We start from the raw sequence: 24,402 nt of genomic DNA on the forward strand, positions 1-24,402 counted from the left end.
CACACCATTGTCGAAATCCGGTATAATTTAATGAAGTTTTGTCTCATTCTGCTTGTCAGCGATCTGCAGCTGGTGTGCTTGCTTATGGGTACAGGCTCAACAGCTTCACCCTGGTTACACTGTAAAATTTGAGGAAAATAAGGTATTGATACTTTTTAGTGTATTCTGCTCAAGAGAAGGGTGTGAGGAATAAAGAAACGTGTCTTTATCACCATTTGCGAAAAAAACCCAAAACAACAAAATAAACTCGAAGCCCAGTTAGCAGTTTCAAACTTGTTTCTTATGATTGTGGTTTCCTCTGACGTTTGTACTATGTGACATAGAGAGCATTCACTGTTGAAGAAATTAAAGGTCAGGGAACTGTACACTGTAGGGCTATAAATATTATTTAATTCTTCTGAACCACGAATATAAAATCTAAATCCTTTTTCAGAATGTTATGCTGACTTCTTCAGAGAAGACTTCGATGTGAAAGCTTACACTTCCCAGTCCATCCATCAGGCTGTGATAGCTGAGCAACTGGCTAAACTTGCTCAAGGTATAAGTCAGTTGGATAAAGAGCTGCATTTACAAGTAAGTTTAAAGCATACCAGTTATTCTGGGGTGATTGATATAAACTAGTCAAAAACTTAGTAATCTTATGAACTTGTAACTTGTGAAATTGCCCAGTGTCCTCTGCAAGCACTTACTAAAGGTACAGCTTGCAGCTAAACTAGTCATGAGTTTGACAGCTGAGTTAAGCCTACACTCACTACTCCTACCAGGCAGCCATGTACTGTTTCAGTTTTTGTAGTCTTATCACTGTAGGCTGTTTTTTACTCTTCTTTTGAGAAGGAAGACTCTTTCCAAATGTTTGTGTCAACTATCATAAACACTTGAGGCCATATTTCAGCATGATGTTGAGAGAAGATAGGGAGAACTTGCACTCTTACATCATGTGCTGAAGAGTAGCATAAGCCCTAAGACATAACTTTAGCTAGGCAGATATAACCTGTGTTAACACGCCTCTACACCTTCAGAAAGGCTTTTTACTTTAGATAGAAGACTTTTTCTATGCAGAAATCATAAATCCTCAGTAGATATTGCAATGAGAACACTTGATGAGTTTGTGTGTTGTTTCAAAACCTGCTTCTTCCCTCCCCCTGCCCCAGCTGGTAAGTTCTTTGAGAACTAATTTATAAATGTAATCAATAGGAAAAAAAAGAATATACATTATTATGGTAAGTTCACATTTACAATTATTAAATATGAAGATGTGTTGAAATATGATTGCTCTGCTGGCTTTATTTAAGATGTCAGCTCTGCTGCACATCTTAATTACTGACCCTCTTTTCATTCTGAGCTTGCTGCTTTTGTGAATTAAAACACCTTGTGTTCTTAAAACCCTTTCTCCTGTAAGATGTACCTGCTTTTTCCTGTATCTGGTTAATGTAGGGATGCAGATACTTAAATGCCCAATGTAGGAATGATGGTGATATATTTAATACTTCTTTTAGGCTCATGTCCCCATTTTTCTCTTTTGATTTGTATTTTTTTTTTAAGGTTGTTGCAAGACATGAAGATCTGTTGGCCCAAGCAACTGGAATCGAATCCCTGGAGGGTAAATATTGTCAAATTATGCTGGCTATCCTTACAGTGGAATAAGCACTTTTAAGATCTGCTCAGGGAACATCATTACATCATTCGCTGCCAGCTTTGGCCCCTAATGTTAAAGCTCCAGATCTGATTTGTTTTTTTTTCTTTTAAGTCGGTAGATGGAGCTCCAAGGAGAAGATTTGGCTGATGCTTCTCTGGAGTAGCTACTTCATAGGAAAATGTATTTTGATAATGTTCTGAGCAACTTTAGCAATAAAGCCTTTTTTGGCCTTTTAATATATTTTTTCCAAATAAGCCTAATTTTGTTGCAGTATTGGTGGGTATCTGTTGCCATAAGCACCAATTTTCTGTTGCATAGCATATATACATGTGTTGCATAGTGATCACACCTTAACCAAAGAGGCTGTGACACATAACCTAAACCATGTTGAGATATTTTTCACTAGTAAAGGGCTACTAAGTTAAATACATACCTTTGCTTTATTCCACTGTTTGAGATGTGGAATTTAACATAAATTGCTGATTTTCAAAGGCCTTTCTTAGGAGCCATTGACTCTCTATAGAAGATTGTTACAGTATATTGTTCTCGTGCCAGGAGCTCATTAAACCTACGGTTCTGCTCTTTGTCACTTTGCTGAGAATGTCGTATGGTTTGGTATTGTGGTGTTTTTTTGTGCAGACAGATATTTATCTCTGTAAAATGCTAGAATCTCTATAGCATGTCTGTAATTAACTTGGTTAGCAATTTATCTTTGTTCCTTTTTCTTCTTTCAGGTTTTGGCATAACCAGAGTTTCTGGTTACTGATAGTTATATCCTTAGTGTTTGGAGCTGCTTGGGTACACAGTTTTGTGTCAGTAATTGCATATAGCTGTAAAATTAAAGAAATGTCTATTTAATCTAGTAATGGTAGCTCCTGAATAACTTTTTAAACAGTTGAAGAATCAAGCATAAAAGACTGAAATATGTGCTCATTCTCCAAATAGGAAGTAGACAGGAATGTGTAGTCAGTCTTGTGACTGATAAATACATCCCAGTAACAATCTTCAGCAATTTGTGCTCAGTGGAATTCTGTTTTCTGAAATGATGGTTGTTTCTGAAGGAATTCCTTTCTGAAATTGCTTTGAGGAAAGAATGATATACTTCAAAGCAATCAGTTAGGAAACATTTCTGTGAGGCAAGTGTGGTAAATAATGCATATTTTACAACTAATACAGCAAAGTAAAAATGAAATTCAATTCAACTCGAATTTTGTTGAAATTTTTCCATTTACTTAGGGTTATGCTCTTAGAGGAAACACTGAGTCAAGATTCATAAGAAAAAGAAAAGATAAATGCCAACAGATTTTTCAATTGTGAAGTTAGAAATGCATAGCTCTTGATATATTTATCAAGTAAATTAGCAAGTGAAGATTATGGAGCTAATTCACAGCATGCTTAGTCATTTGAATGTGTAAAAGTGAATCTCAGTAAACATTTCAAATTGGTACACCCAGCTTGTAGAATCTTTTCTGTTTTAGGCTTGTGCACTTTTTTTAATGGTACACAGCTCCAGTCTTATTACATATTCTTTTCTTTCTATAGGTAGTTCAGTAGATATCTTGAGCTACCTGTTATTTTAAGATATTTTAAGAAATTGTATTATCACATATCTTCCACAGCAGGTGGAGAGGGGAGAGTGAGTGCCTTTTCACTCATCCTTATTCTGTCCTCTGGGAAGAGGGCTGTTGTGTGCTTAATAGCAAATTACAGCCATAGATGCAGCAATGTTGCACCACTGGCCCTCCCCCATTATTGCAATGCAGGGTAGACAATGCAGCCTATTTTACCAGCTTTTCACTGTATCTCATATCTTCATCCTCATCACCTGTTGCATGCCATACCATGTATAAATAACAGTGAACACACAAGCCTGTCACTAAGCTAAGTTAATAGTTCTGCAATATGGAGAAGACAAGAATTTACATATCTATACAAAATGAGTTAGATACAGTCACAGTACAGGGCAACCTGAATATAACTATTAGCAGTAGTGTTTGTCTTCCATTTACTGTATCATGCTGCAGTTTTATCTAATTTAATGATGGCGTGCTTGTAAACAAGGCTTTACAAAAATGTAGTGTGTTTTAGAATGCTAACAGTAGCTGGAACAAAAATAATTTCATAGGCCTGGGTTTGTCTAACTTAATTAAATTCTCAGCAGGCTGATTCTCTGTTGCAAAAATGACTCCTGTCCCCTACTACTTTGTTTGCAATTTACCAAGAAAAGAACAGACATGTTTGTTGGCTTTCCTTGTGCTGCTTTGCCAAACTAATGTGGAACAAACATGATTAAGGTAGTTTGCTCTGCTTGTAATTTCAATTAGATGACCTTACAATGACATTGATACCTTACTTTTTCCTAAAGATGCTTTATGCCCAAGAAGAAAATCTTGAAATAGAATTGTTTATATTCTCAGTCTACTTTGTCCTACTCAATATGTTAAATAAATAGTGTTAAATAGTTTGTGCCATTTTTATATATCATGCTCAGGTGTTTATACCAGGCTATATAATTTGAACTGCAGTCCTGATCAGCATTCTCTCAGAAAGTAGCATCCTCTAAATATTATTTGAAACTTCACGAATTATGGATTTTGGAGTAATATTTATTCTGTGGGTTTATGTTCTCTTCCAATACATTTTCCATAACATTCAGTAAATTACCTGCTCAGTTTGCTTCCCAATATGCTTACTAATTTTGGTCTTTCTGATGCTCTGTTATAAAGTGGGAAACTGTTTTTGGTTTATGCTAAAGTATTCTGCAGTTGTTACTATGATTTGAAGAAAAACTTTTTCTATAATTGATGAGAGTTCCATGAAAAAAATCTGCTTTATTTTGCAGGTGTCCTCCAAATGATGCAAACTAGAATTGGTGCTCTACAAAGCACTGTTGATAGGTATGACATTCATTATGCAATTAGAAAGCATAAATTAATATGTTCTATAATGCTATTTATTACACTGCAATAAATAATTTTTGTCTTATTTTTAGAATTAGAGCCAAAATTGTTGACCCCTACAACAAAATAGTGTCTCGCACAGCTCAGCTAGCAAAACTTCAAGTAAGTTGCATTTAAAAACATATTTTAAAAAATCCTTTTTGAACACGTGTTATTTCACAATTGTCAGACATGAGTACAGTTTTTCTACTCCAGTAGCCTGTAGTTCATAGTCAGTATTTTCCTGAAAATCAGTATTTGTGTCTCTTCAAGAGCTACTGAGAAGTGCTTAGTAGGAAATTGCAAAGTAGGCAATTGACCTTTGCACTAGCTAATTGAGTTTTTGTAGAGATGAAGGGAAGAGGGGAGGGTGTACAAGACGCTTTTCACCCCTAAGTTAATGCAGGATTTGCACTTCAGTAAAGAGTTTGGGAATTAATTCTTCCAAAATTCTTTCAAATTTCTTCAAAAGTTAAGATGCAACTTAAGGAGCTGTTTGTGGTTGTGGAGTTTTGTAAGCCCAGGTGCGTAGTTGTCCCTGCCTTCTAAGTATAAGTGGAGTCTACAGAAGAATGTAGACATCTGTTACAGGATAGCAGTAAGAGAGAGCTTATCACAGTGATGGTGAGATAAGTGTCAAACACTTCCATTGATAATTTTATAGTAGTTGAAAGCTTTTCCATAGATCTTCAGGAGTCATGTGTCTGCATTCAATCAAGTTTATGGTTTGAAATGCAGCACAGCTGCAGCCCCACAAATGTTTAATGAACTATTAATGTTTTATTGTTTGAACTATTTGTCTTTGCAAGTTCACCTGAATTTTGAGATGTGGATATATAGTCAAGTAGATTGCCATCTGCAAGTGATTGCTGTTGTAGAGTAGATAAAGCTGCAGACTCATGCAATTTCTAGGGGGACTGGTGGAGCAGCTGCAGTCTCTTGGCTAAACTTCTATTTCCTATGTTACTTTCAGTAGCAGTAAAGTTCAGCAGGGAGCTCTTAACACTCTGTGCAGCCAGTTTGGCCAGGTGCTTCTCCTGTTATTTTCAGCTCCAGCTGTCTGGTCTTACCACTGGCCAAAAGTACCATGACTTCCATGTGGCAGGTTAGGTGCAGATTTTTTTGTTGTTCTCTGATGTGTGTTGTGCATATAGAAAAAGTTGGGGGAATGTGGGGCTAAAGATGAAGATCATTTCTACCCTGCCCTTACACAAAGACAGGCTGTAGGAGGATGTCTGAGAATAACGAGTCCCTGAACTTAGGAAATATTTCTTAGATGCTTCCTCTTGGCTGTTACATGGTTACATGGGTTTTTCTGTGATGTGAAAGTCGCATCCATCCGAGGTCAGATTATTCAGGCTGTGCCAGGTGATTTGTAATATCTGATTTTTTTTGCTGTAAGTCAGAAAAAGGACTGACTTTGCAGAGTAAGTAAGTTTGCAGCCTGCTAGGCTGCTCTTTTAGCATCAGTGTAGAAATAGGAATGATGATTCCAGATTCTCTGCCAGTGAGAGTCTATCAGATTCTTTGCTAGTGAGACTCAGAGTCTCAGCACAAGAGCTACTGTCCCTTCTTGTGTTGTGTTTGTGGGTGCTTCATGTTGTACTACACTGCTGGGCGGAGCTAAAGATCAAGACACCTGAATTAATAAATGCAGCTGAATTTATGGAGCCTCCAGCCTCCTAAAAATGCACTGCTGGGGTGTCCTTTACCTGGGGGACTTGTTTTTTGAGGAAGGAAAGGCACTGCAAACAATTCACTTCCTGGTGATGGCAGAGCTTACAACATGAAATTGCTCCCAAATGCAAGACTTGTGGTTTGGGACATTGTCAAACTTAATAATTTTATCAGCTGATCTACAATTGGTAGAAAAAAGTGGCTACTAAGAGGTTGCCTTCTGTCAAAATCTGTAGGGTTGGCAGGTGTGTTTTGTTGGAATACACCATGCTTTAGTGCCTCTTGTACTTGTGATGGTGTTATTTTAATACCTCTGCATTGATTGCTGTGGGACTGCTCGCTAACTGAAGGAATATTTGACTTGCATAAAGCTAGATTTTGCCATCCTTAATTGTTTTTAATATAGTCTGGCTTTTTCATAAACGTTCTCACTGCAAGTTTGTTGTTAAACTTCCAATCTAGTCCTGAATTCTAAATCTTTGCTATGTGCTTGTACATATTTGTCTTTCTCTGGTCTTAGAGCTTCATGGCATCCCAAGGCAGCAGCAGACTCTGAAAGCTCACTTCCTGCTTTCAATCATACTGTCCTCTTCTGACTCTTTCCACAGTCCTTCACAAGCTAGGAGGGAGTGGTTAACTGTTGAAATGTGTAAACAGGGAGTTTGTTCTTCAGAGGGCTCTTTTCTGTGCAGCTCTTTTAACTAAGTGTTTTTGCATGGTCTCTTTAGTTTCAGTGTCTTGGTGCATGAAAAATTTTATAATAGCAAAACGTTATTAAAACCCTCAATAATTCTGTATTTTAAAATACAGAAAATCTTACTTTAAAATATTTACCAGTAGCAGATGTCTTCGTGATGCTACTATAAATAAATAGTAAATGTAGTCTGAACATAGTGGACTGTCTCCTCGTTCTTGAGGCTTTATAAACAACAAAATATATACATTCAATTACCTTGCATATATGAGCAACACACTGGCACACTTTCAAGTGACTCTACAATTAAATCTTCTTTCAGTAATTTCTTAAAATTAATTTGACATTAAAAGTAATAGGCTTTTCATGGTTCAAATTGTAGCAATAATTTCTGTTATTGTTGACATGTTGTTTTAAATTTCAGGAAATAGCTAATATGTAATCTCAAAAAAAAAATTTGATTTATTTTTAATTTTACTTAAAATGACTTGGACTAACTGGTGCCACGTGCCTTTTCCGAATTAATTCTTGCTTGAACAGTAGAATTTATTCCTTCTTGGATGAAAGCATCTCCTTTAGAAAAGCATACTTGATCAGTTTAGGGAGGGAATGTTTGCTGAATTAATTCAGACTTATGCAAGTGGTCAAGTTAGAAGATCTGGCATCTGTGAACAGCTCCACCATTAGGTACAGTTCTTTATTTCTCTTACATGTCCTTATATATAGCATTCTTTTGCTGTGACTGGGAGTTTTATTAAGTTGGACAGCTTACATAAATGAAAATACTTGAGTGAAACAGAATCTTTGTGACGGATACAATGCAGTAGAAATCACTACAAAATTTAGAGTGCATCTTCAGTGTCTTTGGATTTTTTCCCCCTGCCAATTCCCAGGGCCAGAAATTAAAACATTTTTTTTGCTTTTGTATCTAGATGTAATTTTCTCATCTTTTACTCTCTTTTAAGAGATTGTTTCTTGGGACAGGAAATAATAAGCAAGCAACAATTCAATGCAAAAGAAAAAATCTTTTGGTGTGTAAAGTAAAAGGTGGTTTGAAAATAACAGAAGGTGAATTCCCTGGGGAAAACATTAGCCAGAGGTACACAATTAGATTAGAGAGTAATTAATTTTGAAAGCAAAGTAGTGATAGTATGTCTTCTTATTTGGTGAAGCATAGTGCACCATATTAAAAGCTATTTTTGATTACTCTTCCAGAAATTATTTCACAGATATGAAAGTGATATACAGATCAACATTTTTCTAATTAAAGAAATGAATTAATACAAATTAATACATTAATCTCTCAAAGCAGGATAAGCCCCACTTAATTCTCACTAAGTGTAATAGATGTCATGTGGTTCAGTTGTCACAGAACGCTTAAAAAACTTGAACTTCAGACTGTGATAGAGAGCCCAAAGCAGCGAGAATAATTGGGCTTTCCTTGATTTGCTTCAGTGGGGTTTTTTTTCTAATTTTGCCTTTTTGTTCTGTCTAGATATTTAATAAAATTAAAATATAAATGTTTGTGGATTTGTTAGTTTGTGCTGGCATAAGGAAGAGACTGCCAGGTCATACAGTCTGCTGTGGATATTGGTTAAAATGATTCACTTATATATGTTTTCATATGTGCACTTCTACATTAGTTTTCAATAAATGAACTTCAGTCTGAAAAAGAGATTCTGAGCCTTGTTGGATACTAAATTTTTTTTAAAGTGATTTTAAATTAATTTTGATATCCATGAGGTTAATGCTTCAGAAGACTTTGCCTTCAGTACCAGGGAAAATAACTCCAAATAACTATGTCATACATATTCCAAAGTTGTCACTTGCCACCTCTGTTAATCTGATTGCAGATGTTGGATTGTACCTATGACTGTGCTAAAATCTGAGTTGCATTTCTGAATTCTGTTTTAGCTGTTACCCTCTCCTGAATGTTGCTGCTCCCATAGCATGTATTTCAAGATATTAGTTGAGTGAAAGGTGAAACTATTCACTATATGAAACTATATGAAGCTATTATATTTGATTCAGATGTCAGCAATGCCTGTTATTCTAATTTGGTGCTAACAAAACCACACATGAATATGGTTCCTAAAAATTTATGTATATGTCCATATTCCTGATTTTTAACCAAGAATGCCATGTATTTTAATAAGCACATGAAAGAATGTGAACTAACTCTTGGCTGAATGAAGGTAACTGCCCTTCTGAAAGTTTTGCTGAGAATTAGTTTTTACATATATGCCTGCCATAAGAATCAATATCTGTAATAACAATTTAGTCTTTAAATTTTATTGTCTTCTGAAGTAAGTGCTTCTGTTTTGCTTCTTTTGGATGACTATTTGATTGGCAAAGCCAACTTCTTAACTTTGCTAAAGCTTAAAGAGTGGAGGAATACCAGGGAGAGATACACAGGGTAAAATAAAGCTTGCTTCTAATTAGAAATAGAACATGCCTCTGTCATGGGATTCTGAGTTTCTGACAGAATAATCTCAGTAGCCCCATAAATGTAATTACCAGCTTCTGAAAGTCTTGGTCTTTATAACATAGAATCATATTAAAGATTTTGGGGAAAAAAGGGATTTCAGTGTTCTAAAGTTCCTTGTTTTTATTCACGTTCACATTTCCTTTTTTGATTAAGATGTTTCCACATTTGAGTACTGGTATTATGTGATTGTAATGTACTGATAATATTCCCTAATGCCACAATTTCCCTGCAGGCTGCCTGTGACTTGCTGAGGAGGATAATACGCATCTTGTATCTCAGTAAGAGACTTCAAGGACAGCTGCAAGGAGGAAGCAGAGAGATAACAAAAGCTGCCCAGAGTCTCAATGAACTTGGTGAGTCCTTCTTAATTACTTTGAGATACATTTTTAGTTTGTGCTCATGTGACTTATGCTAGTGTTTGACTTAAAGAAACACCCAAAATTTTTTACTGTGGTTCTTGCTTTCTGCTTCCCGAATTAAATTGAGAAATGGCATGGACAGAACTTATTAACCCTTTACATTTTTTGTATGACTTCTCTAGATACAGGTATTTAATAATGTGAAAATCCTATGATAGTAACTTCTTTTGGGCAACAATTTTTTTGTGAAGCAATTTCTGACTGATTTATGTTTCTATAAAACACCCTCAGAGGCACCGCCTCTCTTTTGAGAGATGTTGCACTATGATGAGGCATAGTTTAAATTACAGTTTATGTCCTAAAAGAAAGATATTGGCCCTGTGACTTTTATGAAAGCCATAGGTGATATGATACACAGATACCTAACCTAGTTCACATACCAAAGTGTTCTGCTGCAGTAGTGACTAATTTATTTTATTTTATTGGCTATTTTATTTTATTTTATTGCCTTCTAAGAAGAATAATGAGGTAGTTCTCATGAAGGCACATGTTAAATTGCTAGAATGTTTTCTGTACTTGAGCTAGCTTGAGAAATTCCACACTGTGCTGTAGGATGCAGTGAGGAGCATCCCATTAGTCTTGGAGATCAGTGGTGGTGTTGTGTATGGGATCTTGTCAGCTGATTCTCCTCTGATTTAATGGTATTCAAACTCCAACTTCCAAAAATAGGTTAGGGGAGGGCTGAACCATCAAACATTCAGAATCGTCCTGAAGTTTATTTTGCATATTTGTCACTACTGCTCTTTTTATACTGTGTGATAAAAAAATTATTGCTCAATGACTTAGTCTTATAACTGGCAGATGCTGTGTTGCAAACAGAATGTCTATATATTCATTTAGTAGATCAGTGTGATTGGAGCACTTAGACACCAGTTGTATCATTGTAAGGTAGAATATTTTTTCTGATTCTTTTTACTTTTCTTTCCATTTTGCTCTACCATTACATCTTCAGAGTATATTAAATAATACTGTCTGTTAATTACCTGGATTGCAGGTGTTGTGGGATTAATTTGAGTGCTAGTTCCTATTAAACAAATTAGTACAATTTAGTGGTAAAATCTGAGATGTTTAGTGTCGTTTTTAGGAATTCTTTCTTTGATAGAAAATACCTTTTACTGCTCTTCTTCCTCTACTTTCTTTTTGTTTCACCATAAAAAAAAAAAGAACTTTCACTTTCTTTTGTCAAAGTACCACAGTCTTTTGAGTTTCTTGTTTTCAAATACTTGGTCTTTTCCTGAAGCTTAGCAAAGTCTGAGTGATTATTGTTAAAGATGAAGGGAAATGTGTACCCTTAGGCAACCCTTTTGAATTTGATCCTACAGTCCATGGGGGTAGCCAAGGCTAGTGGTCCTTAATTTAATCCTTAGTTCTGGATGGTTTATGGCCAGGTAAAATACCTTGTCTACTGTCATTTCTCTCTCCATCTTATTTCCTGATATCTCTTCCTTTCGTCTCTCTTACCTCTCCCTCTGCATCCCTCCTTCATTTTTGAGTATCTGTCCTTTGTCACCCTCTACTCCTCACCTTGGCTGGTTTGAATTCTTTCTGCTTCCCAGCTGGCCATGCCTCCCAGCACCTGGGAGGGTGGGAACATGCCCTGAGGAGATGCTGGTGCAGGGAACTGGAGGTGTCTGTCCCGTGTGGAGAGACAGTGAGTGCTGGGTGTGGGGTAGCCCTGTTCTGAGGGGACTGGAGTCAGCATGGGTCAGGGCACTGCTGTGGGAGTCAGTGGGAAGGTGGCATCTGCAGGAGCCTGGGGTGTGGGATCTGGCTGGGCAAGTGCTGTGCTGTGCCTCTGGGCTTGGAAAGCATTGAGATGGGTGGGAGATCTCTAGCAGAGAGGTGCTGGTGGTGTGTGGCAGGAAAGCACTCGGGATGTGGTGGCTTGGGATGAGACTGTGGAAATGCTGTGCTTCAGAAAGATGGGAAATGTGATGTAGTGCTCTGTGGTGTCAGGAGAGTGGGGAGTGTGGGGAGCTGCCCTGGGTGCTGGCAGTGTGGTTGGTGAGATGTGAAGGCTGTGAGAGGCCTGGGGAAATACTGCAGTATCTGATGGTAGTACATGGGTGGTGGACATGCATGGTGTGAAAGCCTGGTATTGGACAGGGACCTCTATCAGAGGCTTGCTTTCATGTCCAAGATGAATACTGATCTGTGGTTTTAGCCAGATATTCCTGAACATCCCTTTCATCTCTTGTTCAAGGAAAAAGTCATTCCATTGTTTATTACCTTTCTGTTGTACATGTGGTGCAGAATAATTTCTGCTTCGTCAAACTCTGGCCTGTGATATTACTGTGAAAGCTTTGCACTTGCTGTGGTAAAAGATATCTTTCATTGCTTCTAAGGTATTTTGGGTAGAATCTTGAGATAACTGTCAAGTTGTTTTTATGTACTGCATACTCTGTGTATGTTTGGGGGACTCAAATGTGCACATTTAGGTATGTATTTAACATATATTCCTGTAGCTAATCTATGTTAGTTCAGTCACAACTTTTACTTAGTTGTGTATTGAAGTTTATTTTGTAGTGATGGGAAAGGCTATTGTAAATATATAAAATATTTGGATTGAGTAGAAATATGGGTCAATTACAGGAGCTGCAAGAAACAGTAGCTTTTACTGAGAAGCGGATTTTTTCTGGATGCCTAAAGTTGCTAGTAGTCTGCAGATCTCTGGCTTCAGTGTATGATGTCAGGAAGATGCTTTCTCTGAAGGCATTGGGTAATATTTTGACTGGTGCCTCTACTTAGAGCTGAAGTAGATCTGAAATTCCTCTGTGTTGGAGTTTCACATTCTTTGAAATTAACTTCACGCTTTGGCACAATAAAAACAAAATGTAATTTCCTATGTAGTTTTAGAGATCAGAAGTGATTTGTGTGTGTGTATGTGTATATATATGTATTTATATAAAATGGAACCCCAGACTTCTGAAACTTTTCTACCTTCCAACATACTTTGGGTTTTCTAGCAAAGTAGAATAAGCAATTAGCTGCTTCTCTAGTGTGCATTCTTTGTAATATGCAATCCAATTCAGCATATGCATAGGTAAAACAAGTGCCAATATTCAGATGTCACACAGTGCCTAATGCTATGAATTATATGCCCTGACTATGCTTCTTGGTGGTATTTAAATACAAATATTTTATGAAGTGAAAAAGAAACATTCCTAAGCAAGATTAAACAATAGAATGTGACAAGAAAATTGTACACTATATACAGTTCTCTTTCACAGAAGAAATTCTGCAGGCATTTAAATATCAGCTGTCTTCCATGTGGGTATACAGAAATTACTGTCTTTAACAGTGGCCAGTAACTTATCAGATGGAGATGAAAATATTCTGAATTGTGCAGCAAGAGGCTGCTTTTTAATTAGCCTGCCGGTTTAAATGTGGACAGGCTAATTCCATTTGTCAGTTAGAGAGCTAGATCTGGACTACAAAGGATTTCTCTCTTTTCCTGGTTAAATAGTTTTAAATGATGTCATCATTATTCATATAAATGCCTAGACTTCTTTTAATGATAATAAATTCCTCCTCTCTATATATGCTTGTGTTATAATTTATGTCTCAGCAAGTGAATCTGTTTGCTTAAGTGTTCTTCTGAGTATATAATATTTCAATGCAGGCTCTTGCACTAGCCACAGTTTTGTTCTTTTATAAACTCTGGCATAGTCTCTGACTAAGCTGTGCAGTCATAAAATGAAAGAGAAGTAGTTTATTAAAATACAGTTTCAGGTACCTTAAAGATAGAATTTATTCCAGGAAAACATTGCCTTCCATATAAGTTAAAAGATGATGGGCAAAGATAGAACTATGACCTTACTTTAAAGCTAAATACTTCTAAAGAAATAACAAAATGTTGTTAGTTATTGAAGTGTAGCTAAAATGGAGAAAACGTTATGCATGTATTGTGTGCCTGTTGTGGTTTAACCCCAGCCAGCAGCCAAGCCCAGGCAGTCTCTTGCTTGTTCATCTGTGAGTGGAGATGGGATGGGGCAGAGAATTGGATGAATAAAGTGAGAAAATCCATGGGCTGATAAAATGACAGGTTAATGGGTAAAACAAAAGCCAAGCATGCAAGTAAAGCAAAACACTTTTCATGGGCAGGCAGGTGTTCAGCAGTACCCAGGAAAGCAGGGCTCCATCAGATGAAGACACAAACACCATCACTCCAAATGTCCCCCTCTTCCTCCTTCTTCCCTCAGCTTTATATGCTGAGCATGGCACAATATGGGATGAAATATTCCTTGGATCAGTTGGGCTCAGCTGGCCTGTCTGTGTCCCCTCCCAACACCTTGTGCACTCCCAGCCTCCTCACTGGTGGAGTGGGGTGAGAGGCAGGAAAGGACTTGACTCTCTCTAAGCTGTGCTTAGCAATAATGAAAACATCTCTATCAATACTATTTCCAGCACAATTCCAAAACATAGCCCCTATCATTACTATGAAGAAAATTATTCTTGTTAAAACCAGCAAAATCCTTTATAAAGAGGTAACGAAGCTTACCTGGGTCAGTTTTTTAGGCTTAACATCACAATACAAGATTTAAGGGAAATTAAAAGAAATACGGCTCATGAAGAAGTGTTTCTGGGCTGGAGAAAACTGAAATTAGTTAGGGAATGCATGATACTGGGTGAAATACAATTTGAAAAAAATTATTTATTTTGAAAAAAATATATTTATGCCTGGAAGGCCTCTTTGTAGCTGGTATAATATAGGTGTTAGTAGCCTGGTCTTCTGATATGTACCCCAGAACTAGTGACATCTGCACAGTAGTAACAGTAATCCTGGATGTGAAAAATTCTTGTGGAGGCTAGAAATAAATTTGACTTAGCCCTTTTCTAGGGTAGACAATATGGATCATACATGATTTAAAAAAGAAAATAACCTGAATAAAGCTGATACATCTGTTAGAGTAGAATTAGAGGCAGTGGAAGGAGGAAAATGCCTTAATGTGATTTGTATTGTGGGATCTTGTCTTTTATAGTATTCAGGTTTCTCTGTTTCAGTGCACTTTTCTGGTATTACTGCTACACGTAGTACCCTGAAGTTTCCACTGAAAGGGAGCACTGTTGTAAAGACTGTGAAGTTAACTATGGCACTGCAGCTCATCACCCAGTTTGTTTCATACACTAATACAAAATAGTGCTTGATAGAGGGAGACAATATGATCTGTGTTTTCCCCATCTTTGATAATATCATTAATTAGAGCAATATCTTCCCAAATATTATAAGCCTAAAAAGTATTTTTTCCTTCTTGTTCTCTGTTGCTGATGGGCCTATTTCATGGAAAAGAGAGCATGTTCCTTTGTGTACATATCTATAGCATGTATATGTATACACACATGTATATAATAGCATGTGTATGTATATAAAGATTTATGATATTCATAAATATAAATATGAAAAATATGTATATTCATCCTAATGTATCTCAGGTGCTTTTCAGAGAATATCTCCTTGTTCTTAGTGATCATCTTTGTGAATTATGGGGGAGGAGAGATTAGATTCCAGAATCTAATGGAGAGCTTGTTTTATTGAAAATAGACGTTACTGCCAGCTATTTTATACACTTAAAACTAACCTGACTTCCGTAAGCAAAGGAACTCTAGAAAAAATAAATAATTTGTTGGAGTCTATATAAAAGTGTTGTTAAATAGCAGGACACACAGATTTATCAAGACTGAATCCTGTTTAACCAACGGTATTTTCTTTGTTGGCAGCATAACAGGCCTTGGGACTAGAGAGATCAATGACTGTCTTGTAGTTTGATTTAAATAGGGCTCTTGACACCATTGATTTAAAGAGGGCTCTTGACACCATGTCACACCGGCAGGATCGGCAGTAGAATCCAGATGAAAATGTCATGCAGTGAATGCAGAAGTTCAGAGAAAGCTGTACCCCAAAAGCCTTCATCTGTTGTTCACTTACCCAGCAATATATCAAGCAGGGTGTGTTAAAATGTGTTCTGTAGCTGGCTTGTATTTTCATTAATGATTTGAGTGATGTAATATGGCATGTATCCTTATTAAATTTACTACCAATAATCAAGCAGAGAAGAATGGAAAGTATGTTGGGAAACAGGATTAGAATGAAGAATATTCTTGGTGAATTGGAGATACATCTTACCTGAACTGATTTTATTTCTCTTTCAGGCTAGTACTAAGTCCTCACAATAAATAGTTACAATTAAAAGGGGGAATAGGAGAAATGACTGTGTGGATTATAGTTCTGCAGAGAGGATTGATTGTTCCTCACAAATTGAGTGCCAGCACGTGTTCATGTATTTTGTAGCAGAGTGACATTGTTGGCAATGAAGTTTGTACTGATCTTTGTAAAGAAGGGTGTTGTGTGCATGGCACTTGAAAATAATATTTTGTTCATGCTTAAAACAGAGTATCAAGTCCCTTTTGAGGCACTTCATTGAGGGAGGGTGAAGGTTAATTGGAGGAACTCCTAAGCATAGCAGCAGTGGTGACTGAAGGTCTTGAGGATGGTTGGTGGGTGGAGGAGCTGCAAGTGTGTGGCTGTGGTTTGGAGAAGAGGGGTGTGAGAGGGAGAGTAATGTTCTTCAGATAAACCAAGGTTTTTCGGATGGGTAGGGAGTAAATGGTTCTCCATATGCCCTGTGATTGAAACAGTAAGTAATGGGCCTGAAATGAAGCAAAGGAATTTTTTTTCTGAAATGTTAGGAAAGAGTTCTGCCAGAAATTATAATTTCAGGGGAGCTGTGAAGTAGTATTTGAAGCCTTTTTAAAAATGTTTTAGACAAAGCATGTACCAGGAATGAAATCATATAGTCTTAGAATAGCTTGGGTTGGAAGTAACCTTTAAAACTGATCTAGTTCAACTCCTCTACAATAAGCAGGGATAATTTGATAGGGATGATTTGCCTTGAAGTAGAAGGACTCCATGAGGTGATTTGCTCTCAATCCTTTGTGTCTCTTGGAGATGTTCTCCTCCTTCCCCAATTTTTGATTGGGTTTTTTTGTTTTGTTTTGTTTCTTTTTTTTTTTTTAATTGGACTGCTTGATGTAAAATGTTCTTCACAAGTTGTTTTGTTGGGCATTGTTCCAAGATACCACCTGGAATATTATTAGGACAGTATGACTGGAAATTTCATGCCATCACTTCAGTTCAGCCTCTTATCATTCTGTTAGATGAGATAGATAAATCTCCTCAAAGACCTTCAGCTCAACCCTCTGACACAATTACTTCTCGTCTGGTTGTGGCTGACATTCAGATAAACTTCACATAGTTCATTGTGTTACTTGAGTGCTGCAAAAACTGGCCCTCAAAAGCTGTTATGTCAGTCTGGTCTAGTAGAATGCAGTGAGCAGGAAAAGGAAGGTGATACTGACTATATGATTGTAAATGTCCTGTATCTAAATTTTTTGGGGGAAAGAAGGCAAGCTGTCCGACTGTTTTTGAGAAGGATACTACTTTATTTCTCTTTTAGTTTTTTAGTATTTGGGATGAATGGTGAATATTGTTTTGTGTTTTTTCAAAATACTAAGCACTACTAGTTAGTATTCAGGAAACAACAGTTTTAATTTGTTATTTTAGTAGTAAGTATTAAATTAGTTTATTTTATACCGGTTATTCCTATTTATTGCAGGGTGGAATTACCTTTATCTGTGGTTTCCACGGTGTACCTTATTAATTGACTATTAAACTAGCATAAGTAGTCTGGGTAATACATGGTTACTTATTCTGAAGTGATTGCAGATTGGCTGACTGCAATATTTGTTCCTCAGGTTAAATATTGTTGTCTGAAAGCTGTTTCATTTTAGCTGCTACAGTTTTTGCAGTAACATTCAATATGTGTTATGTATCTGTACACAAGTATAACTTAACTTGCAATGGTAAACTGTCTGAACACCTGCCATGGATCATGTTGCAGCTCTCTTTCACTGCCGCCTTCTTCCTGTATCCTGTTCAGTGATGAATTTAATTTTTTTTTTCTATTCCAAGCAATAATTTACAGTGTATGGTTGCCAAGCCAGATCTTGTGTTGACTGCTGTTAAAGTGAGGATGGACTCGGTTACTGTCATGTCAGGGAAGTCTTTGACTGCTAGTACACAGAGCAAACAGATTTGGTGATACTAATACTTGCCGTGCACAGTCTCTCATAAGAATCAACACACATGAAACGTGAGGGAAATGTTGCTTTCATGGTGCTTTCCTTAGGGACTTAGATGCCTTATAATTTGCTGCCTTGTGCAATACCTAGTGTCCTCCAAAATAATATAGCATAGATCTGTAAGGGTAAGTGAACTGATTTGATTAATAGAAATCACATGGCTTTGATTGCATGACTCTTTGCCTGGGGTAATTAGTCTTACTGAGAATGACTGAACTGTATTACTGGCTCAGAGCTGCCTGCGTTAGTGCCACTGCTCCAGGTGGTTCATCTGCATCCATAGGAAGTGCAAATATCCTGCTAAAACGTTTTTCTTCTGTCCCCGGTGGTGTTAGCAGTAACACTGACAGACCTTCACTGAAACAGTCTGGACTAAAAAATACTGTGCCTTTCTGTAGCTGAATGTAATCTCCATGTACTTCAATTTCACGTTCCTTTCAGTTGAGTTGGTTTTTGTTTTGCTATGTTATGTTTTTCCATGAGATTCTTGTAATGGAAGATTTTGCGAAAACTTGATGTGCAAATTTTTATTTGTAGTATTCAGGCAAAAAACCCCTTTCTGGTAATAAATTTTTTTCTTGTTGGCTTTTGAAATAAAGAAGAGTCTTGGTAGTATGTAGCAAGTTCACTAATTTGAACTATTGACTGTAAGATACTAAATTAATGTGCATATAATAGAACGACTTTTGAAACTTAATACAATTTTTCATTATTAAGAGGCCAATAGTGTAAGACCTCTTTATCTTCTTTGAGCAAGGCAGACAGAGCATACAGATTTTACCATCAAATTGTGTTTTACTGCAGCTAGGATTTCTAGCTTGGAAACCTGACGTTAGACAAAGCATTGTACATAAATATTTTGCATGTTTTACCTAATCTCTTATTTTTCTAACCATTTCTCTTCCTTTTCTAACCAGTAGAAGACAATAAATAATTACAGGCACATAAGAGAAAAGACTTAAGTTTTAATTGATGCAAGAAAAAAATCCTGTTGCAATTTTGTTTTTTGACATAGCCTTTAAATTACCAGAGTTAGAATTTTAATTTTCTTTATGCATACAATTCAAGAAAAAGAATCCAAGTATCATTGTAATTCTGGGATTTCTTCATGCCTAGTTTCCTTTAAACAACCTTAAACAAATTTCAAGTTTGCCGTATTAACTGAAACTATTTTTTATGTAAACATTAAGTTGATTTCTGATATTGATGAGATTAATCTTTTAGCTGTAACTACTAAAAAATTTTGATTTTGCCGTACTATTAAGTATTTGGTAATTCTAGTCTCAAGCACATAGACCTTGTTGGAAGGCTGTGTGTCAGATTTTTTTCAAATGGGTTTAGTATTCCACTTTCTATCGTGGTTTACCTGTTCCTAAGGGATATGTTACTGATGGCCCAGTAGTAAGGCTGTGTCAGAAGTTAATTAGGGTGTGTCCAAGTTGCTTTTGCTGTAGCATGTGGAGTATTTCTAAAAGTTTTTATCTGTATTCCAGGCCCATCAAAGACTATTTTCTGTCTTCTCCTTTTTTCTCTTTCAATTACAGATGTCCACACCTTTTGTTCCTTATATTCCTGGAAAACTTTACTCTTTTAAACTCCTTGTCATCTGTTCTCTAAATCTGATTACTGCTATTTCATTATAAGGATTGGTTATGACTGTTATTGTATGATCTAATGTATAGATGTTTCATAGGCCAGTGTTACATTAAGCTAGGCTGCAGCAGGTACAGAGTAAAATCTAGGGCCTGACAGCTCTTGGTTTATTCACTTCTGATGGTTCAGAGGACTCCAGTGGGAAAGAAATGATAGTGGGCAATAACTAAGGAAGGGGAGGGGGAGCATGATGGACTGCCACAAAGTGTTTTCTGCTTGGAGAGGAATTATTTTCAGGACATGAGAATAACTGCACCCATCATGCAGTTGGTAAGTTATTATGCATTTAAACTGTGTATGGACAGACACATGAGGCACAAATAATGTTTGCATTGGTAGCGCATTCAGTTCAGTGTTTGAGATTAAGCTAGTACTTCTTATTTGTTAAAATTACTATGACTGCAGTGTTTTCCATTTGTTTTGGTAATGTATCAGATGGTCTGGGGTTTTGAGAGCTAGAGGATATATCTGGGGTTTGTAGTGTCATCTGATGCTGAAATAAAGGAACTTGGGAATTTTGAAAGAAGAACTGGTTGGAAATGAAGACTAGAAGAAGTGATGGAAAAGGAAATTGTGGAAGAAGATCTTGGCAATTACACCGTCGTGTCTTTTCTCATTAATAGGTTTAAATGCAAAGGCCACATCTCCTAGATCTTTTTTTCCCAGATTTTGTTTATTTTGCAATTAGTGAATTTAAATGTGTACATCTAAAATCTGAAAACTGTACATATAATCTGTTTCTCTAATTACAAAATTCTCCTCTACTCTCTTCTCAAAGTATCCCTGTAGAATAGAAAGGAATTATACCAAGCCTGTTTCTGTTTTGCTGTTAAGGCATATTTGTTCCCCACTAGAAGGATGGCATTCCAACAAGTTTTGGATCTTATTTTGCTTTACCCTTTGATCTTTTCAAGTATTTGAACAGTAAGTATTTTTGTATTTGTTAGCTAAGGTGTGTCATAAGAGTGGAGATATGAAAGGATGTGAGAGAACCAGCAACACAGATAGCTTGTATTTATGAATGCTTGTGTTCAGCCAAATACAGGGTAAATACAAACTCAGAGGAATTTTTTTGTTTTTAATTGGCTTGAAGCAGTTATGATTGTGTAACTAGTATAGAATTTCGATCATCTTTGAGTTAAGAGACAAAGTATTGTTACTGAATAGTCATATATTTTCAATAGAACTACATAATTAAAAGTAGAAAGAAAAGCTCTGGTTTCTGTTTCCAGGTGACACACAAAAACTAGCAAGACCAAAATATGTCTGCCTGCTCTGTGTGCCTTTGAATCTAGTAATTTTTGTCCACTGACTTAAAAAATTCTGTATTAATTAAAAACAATAAAATTCACCAGACCAAAGATGAAAAAAAACATTTAAAATAAGTACTTTTGACTGAGAGAAAGGAAGGGACACAGAGGTTAGTGGTGAGTCTTTGAGAGATTATCTTTCTGCAACTTGTAAATTATAAATACTTTGTAGTGTGTATGAGTAGATGGCAAGACTTTGAAAATAATTTGCAGTATCTGTTACATATTGCATAAACAAAGCAAAAGCTGTGTGTCTATGGTCATGAAGAGAAAGGCAAGTTGAATGGCATAATTCCAAACAATAAGTGAATGCAGGGATATCAATAAAACAGATGTATTCTCTAAATTTGAGGTATGTTCTTACTCTATTTCAACAGTCATAAAAATTTAAGTAAACAACAAGGTGTTAGGGCTCTTAGCTTCATGACACAAATGACTAGCATGGAAAAATTTAGTTCTCTGGTTTCATTTCCAGCTGGAATGATACATCTGAAACAGTATGGATGCAATTGTTTGTTCTACTCTGCATGGAAGTCCTACAAGGAAGTGGCAGTTTTGTGTTTCTGGCTAAGAATGCATAGGCACTGTCTGAAGTTCTGGTAGGAATCAGTATTTAAAACTTTCTCTGTTCCCTCATTCTGAGCACTTATATACTTGGAGATTCAATAGTAAACTGCAGGTTAGTTCTCCCAGAACTGGAGTAATGATCTCTAAGGTGATCAGACTTGATAGTTTGAGTTCAATAGATGATCACTTGTCCAGGGGAAGGTGTGGAGAAATGTCACACATCTTTTCTAGGGATGCTGGCTGAGGGTAGCTGAGTTATTTATCTATGGCTGATGGTGAAATCAGTTGTTTAGTGGTCAAAGAAATAACACTGAGAAGCAGTTTCTAATATTGATCTTTGTCTTTCCGCTGGGACTGAAGCATTTATTAGTGTGTAACCCAGTGGTTGAACAGAAGAACATGCTTCATTCAGAAATAGCACTTCAATATTGTATGTCTGAGAAAATGGTGGTTTTTATTTCTCTTTGAACAAAGAGATTCAGCAATAGAGTGAAAGAGAATAGAATTCTCTTTGAACAAAGAGTTTCAGCAGTTGAGTGAGAGAGAATAGAAATTGATAAAATGGACAGGTGACTTGTGGTGACCAAGGAAAGAAGTGAGCATTGGATTAGAATGATTACTAGAAGATCAAATAATGGTGGTAGCAAATAGTTTTCAGAAAATTTCGTTGAGGATAGTAGAATGAGAAGTTTCAGTAGAAACACTTGTAAATGCATATAGATCTGAAAGTCAGCTAACAAAACCCAAGAGATGTTACTTTCACAACCCACTGAATTAAACCAGAAAAACTGAATCATTGCATGTTTCTGAAATGTGTGGAAGAACAGTGTTGGGAGCCTAGACTACTTGTCCTCTGCAGCCAGTGCTTAAAAGTCACCCATTTCTAACACAGGAAATGTTATTTTGTGTTCTCTTGTAATCAACAAATTTACTGGATTTGGAAGCCACTTGTTGCCAGAGTGGCAAGTTGTGATGCACAGGGCAAATTGAGAATGCACCCAGTGTTCAATGTTACATTTTTGAAAAAGTTAATTTTCCACTGCGGAGGATCTTCTGTTCAGTAGGTGAGTAAAATGTATTTAGCCAAACTTGAAAGCTGAGAGCTTGCTGAGAAGACAATATTGGATTGGGAAATACTGGCTTTTTGGCAATCGGGAAGGAGGGTATTCCTGGCTGGAGGCCTGCTCTAATGTAGTGACAAAGCAAAAACAACTACAATTGGAAAACAATGTATAAATACCACTGAATGCATTGCAAATATAGGTTATAGATGTGAAAAATATAAAATACTGCAAAAAAACCCCAAAAACCCAGACAAACCATGACTGCCTGGAAGCAGAAAGACACCTGTCATGGAATAAACTTATTAATATACTTGTTTCCAGATTGTTCATAAAGTTGGAGAATAGGAGGATTTTTCAGTAAGTGCTCATGTTTTCTCTTTGAGGACAGGGTAGCTTGCTCTTGCATAGAGTTAAGAGTACCAACAGCTAACAAGGATGTTACACAAAAGTGCTAAGTTCCCAGAAGCATTAGTTTGTAATTCCTTACTGAATAGGGAAGGAGAAAGTCCAACTTGTGTTGTTCCAGCATTCAAAAGGATCAGTATTTCTATTCATACCAATGTCATGTAGATGCAAAGCTACTCTAAAAAAATAGTAGCCAAGTTGAATTCACTTGAAAGAAGAATTCAGGGCTGTAGAGCTGAATTAATAATAGTCAATTACTTTTTTATGGAAAATATGTGTTGTCAAACAAATGTGTATTTTGTTTACTGAATTGATTAAAGAAATGGTGTAGATGCATTATAGATTTATGTGCATAAATTTAGATGACTTAAACCTCCCTTTAAATTATTTTTCCCCAAAGCAGGTATTTAATTAAGCCATATTCTCCTCACCTCACAGTTGCTCTACATCCTTAGTAGATGATTTTGTTACTAGGGAGCTGGAAGAGAGGAACAGGGGTAAGCAAACTGTAAAGCTTTGGAATTGGACTGTGTCCTTGCTGGGATTGCTTTACCAATGTTGCTTCTGTTCTTGCATTCAGGCAGCTATGTCAAACAATCTGTACTTGTGCAAATGGTGTAGGGAATTGTGCTCTGCAAATAAAAACAGTTTTGTGGTTACCTGTGAATAAATGCAATTATACATGTCACAGTGGGTGATTAAGTGGGCTCTTTTTCTTGAAGATTAAGACTGTAGAGGTGCATTCATAGGGAGAAAATAAAGGACCAGAGAAGGGCTCTTGGATTAGCAGGGAAAGAAATGGCAAGAGCTAAGGACTGGAAAATGAGGCCTACGAAATTCAGAAGTGTAAAATAATTGAAAAAGTGGATTATATGTGCAATTTTATTGTAATTCCTCAAGTAAATACTGGTTGTTCAAATCTTAAACATCATAACCAATTTTATACTGTTCATTTCCAATTAAAGTATAGCCAGTTCTGGTTAAAAACGTGTAACCAAATAGCTACGAAAAGAAGACTGAAGACTACTAATCTTTGTTCAGGCCCTGGATGGGAGCCAGTATCCCTGTAACTGTTGTTACTTGTTATCCCTGTAACTGTTGTTACTATTGTTTTACCTAAGAGATCAATGAAGATGTTACTGTATGTAACAGCAAGTAATGAGAAGTGTAGAGTAAGATTTCATTCTTCATAGGAAACAGCTTTAAAAATAGGCTGTTTTCTCAGTAGTTTTTTCTCTTTGTTGCCCAACTCATGCAAATAATTCTCAAATATTTTTAAACATTTTATCAACTCTTTTCAGTTGCTGTTTGAAACAGTATTTTAAAAAATTGAGTCCAATTGTCTTACATGTTTACCTTTCAGGTCTAACCTTCAGTTATTCACAGACATTAAATCTGATTACTGGCTTTA

General features: G+C 36.5%; 1 protein-coding gene across 1 annotated transcript in view; it reads left to right on the top strand.

Moving 5' to 3' along the window:
• The window catches only part of COG5 (component of oligomeric golgi complex 5), a 176,958-nt gene that overhangs the window by 677 nt on the left and 151,879 nt on the right, over positions 1-24,402 (top strand). Inside the window, exons 2-6 of the mRNA XM_014868993.2 lie at positions 434-573; positions 1,543-1,600; positions 4,479-4,533; positions 4,629-4,698; positions 9,667-9,787. Of these exons, the coding sequence (XP_014724479.2) occupies positions 434-573; positions 1,543-1,600; positions 4,479-4,533; positions 4,629-4,698; positions 9,667-9,787 (444 nt within the window). The remainder of the gene's footprint in view (positions 1-433; positions 574-1,542; positions 1,601-4,478; positions 4,534-4,628; positions 4,699-9,666; positions 9,788-24,402) is intronic.

The sequence above is a fragment of the Sturnus vulgaris genome, chromosome 5 (assembly GCF_052056855.1).
Source record: "Sturnus vulgaris isolate bStuVul1 chromosome 5, bStuVul1.hap1, whole genome shotgun sequence".
Taxonomy (NCBI): Eukaryota; Metazoa; Chordata; class Aves; order Passeriformes; family Sturnidae; genus Sturnus; species Sturnus vulgaris.